Source organism: Malurus melanocephalus, unplaced genomic scaffold (genome assembly GCF_030028575.1).
Source record: "Malurus melanocephalus ecotype Western Australia unplaced genomic scaffold, MMel_1.1 scaffold_3693, whole genome shotgun sequence".
NCBI classification, from domain to species: Eukaryota; Metazoa; Chordata; class Aves; order Passeriformes; family Maluridae; genus Malurus; species Malurus melanocephalus.
In genome coordinates this window covers 4,082-5,300 of record NW_026626925.1, presented here as the reverse complement: position 1 = coordinate 5,300, position 1,219 = coordinate 4,082, and the positions used below count along the sequence as shown (strand labels likewise).

General features: G+C 61.5%; 1 protein-coding gene across 1 annotated transcript; it reads left to right on the top strand.

Moving 5' to 3' along the window:
• Positions 1-192: 192 nt before the first annotated feature.
• On the top strand, positions 193-1,135 carry LOC130588187 (potassium voltage-gated channel subfamily C member 1-like; the record flags this gene model as incomplete). The annotated part of the gene is made up of 1 exon (XM_057389141.1): positions 193-1,135. A coding segment is annotated over one exon (943 nt), but the record flags the coding sequence as incomplete, so codon positions are not given.
• Between the last annotated feature and the right edge of the window lie 84 nt (positions 1,136-1,219).

The following is a 1,219-nucleotide window of genomic DNA, read 5'->3' as shown; positions in this document are numbered from 1 at the left end:
GGGAGGTGACAATGACTCGAGGGGGTCAGAAATGAACCCCTGTGTCCCTCCCCATTATTCTGTGGGTTCAGTACTTTGGGGGGAGGCTCAAAACCCCAAATTCCAGCTGCCCCCCAACACGGCTCTGCTCCATGGAAGATTTTGGGGTCTCACCCCCCTGACTCCCCTTTTTTCTCCCCCCTGTCTCCCCAGTACGTCGCCTTCGCCTCKCTCTTCTTCATCCTCATCTCCATCACCACCTTCTGCCTGGAGACGCACGAGGCCTTCAACCGCGTCATCAACAAGACCGAGACGGTGACCACGGGCAACGAGACGGGCACCCAGGTGGCCGTGGAGGTGGAGACCGAGCCTTTCCTCACCTACGTGGAAGGCCTTTGCGTGGTGTGGTTCACCTTCGAGTTCCTGATGCGCGTCAGCTTCTGCCCGGACAAACGCGACTTCATCAAGAGCAGCCTCAACATCATCGACTTCGTGGCCATCTTGCCTTTCTACCTGGAGGTCGGGCTGCGCGGGCTCTCCTCCAAAGCGGCCAAGGACGTGCTGGGCTTCCTGCGCGTGGTGCGCTTCGTCCGCATCCTGCGCATCTTCAAGCTGACGCGGCACTTTGTGGGGCTGCGCGTGCTGGGCCACACGCTGCGCGCCAGCACCAACGAGTTCCTGCTGCTCGTCATCTTCCTGGCCCTGGGCGTGCTCATCTTCGCCACCATGATCTACTACGCCGAGCGCATCGGCGCCGACCCCGACGACGTCACCGGCAGCCGCCACACTTATTTTAAAAACATCCCCATCGGTTTTTGGTGGGCTGTSGTCACCATGACCACGCTGGGTTACGGTGACATGTACCCCATGACGTGGTCCGGCATGCTGGTGGGCGCCCTGTGCGCCCTGGCCGGAGTGCTGACCATCGCCATGCCCGTGCCCGTCATCGTTAACAATTTCGGCATGTATTACTCGCTGGCCATGGCCAAACAGAAGCTGCCCAAGAAAAAGAACAAACACATCCCCAGACCGCCCCAGCCCGGCTCTCCCGGGTACGGCTCGCCCGGTTCCAACGCCCCCGGCAGCCCCCGCGCCACCCGCAGGGCCCCGGCCTGTCCCCTGGCTCAGGAGGAGGTGGTGGAGATCAACCGGGCCGGTGAGTGCCACCCCCAAAATCCGGGGGGGTTTTAAGGGTGGGTTTTACAGTTTGGGGGGAGTTTAGTGGGTTTTAGGGGTGGTT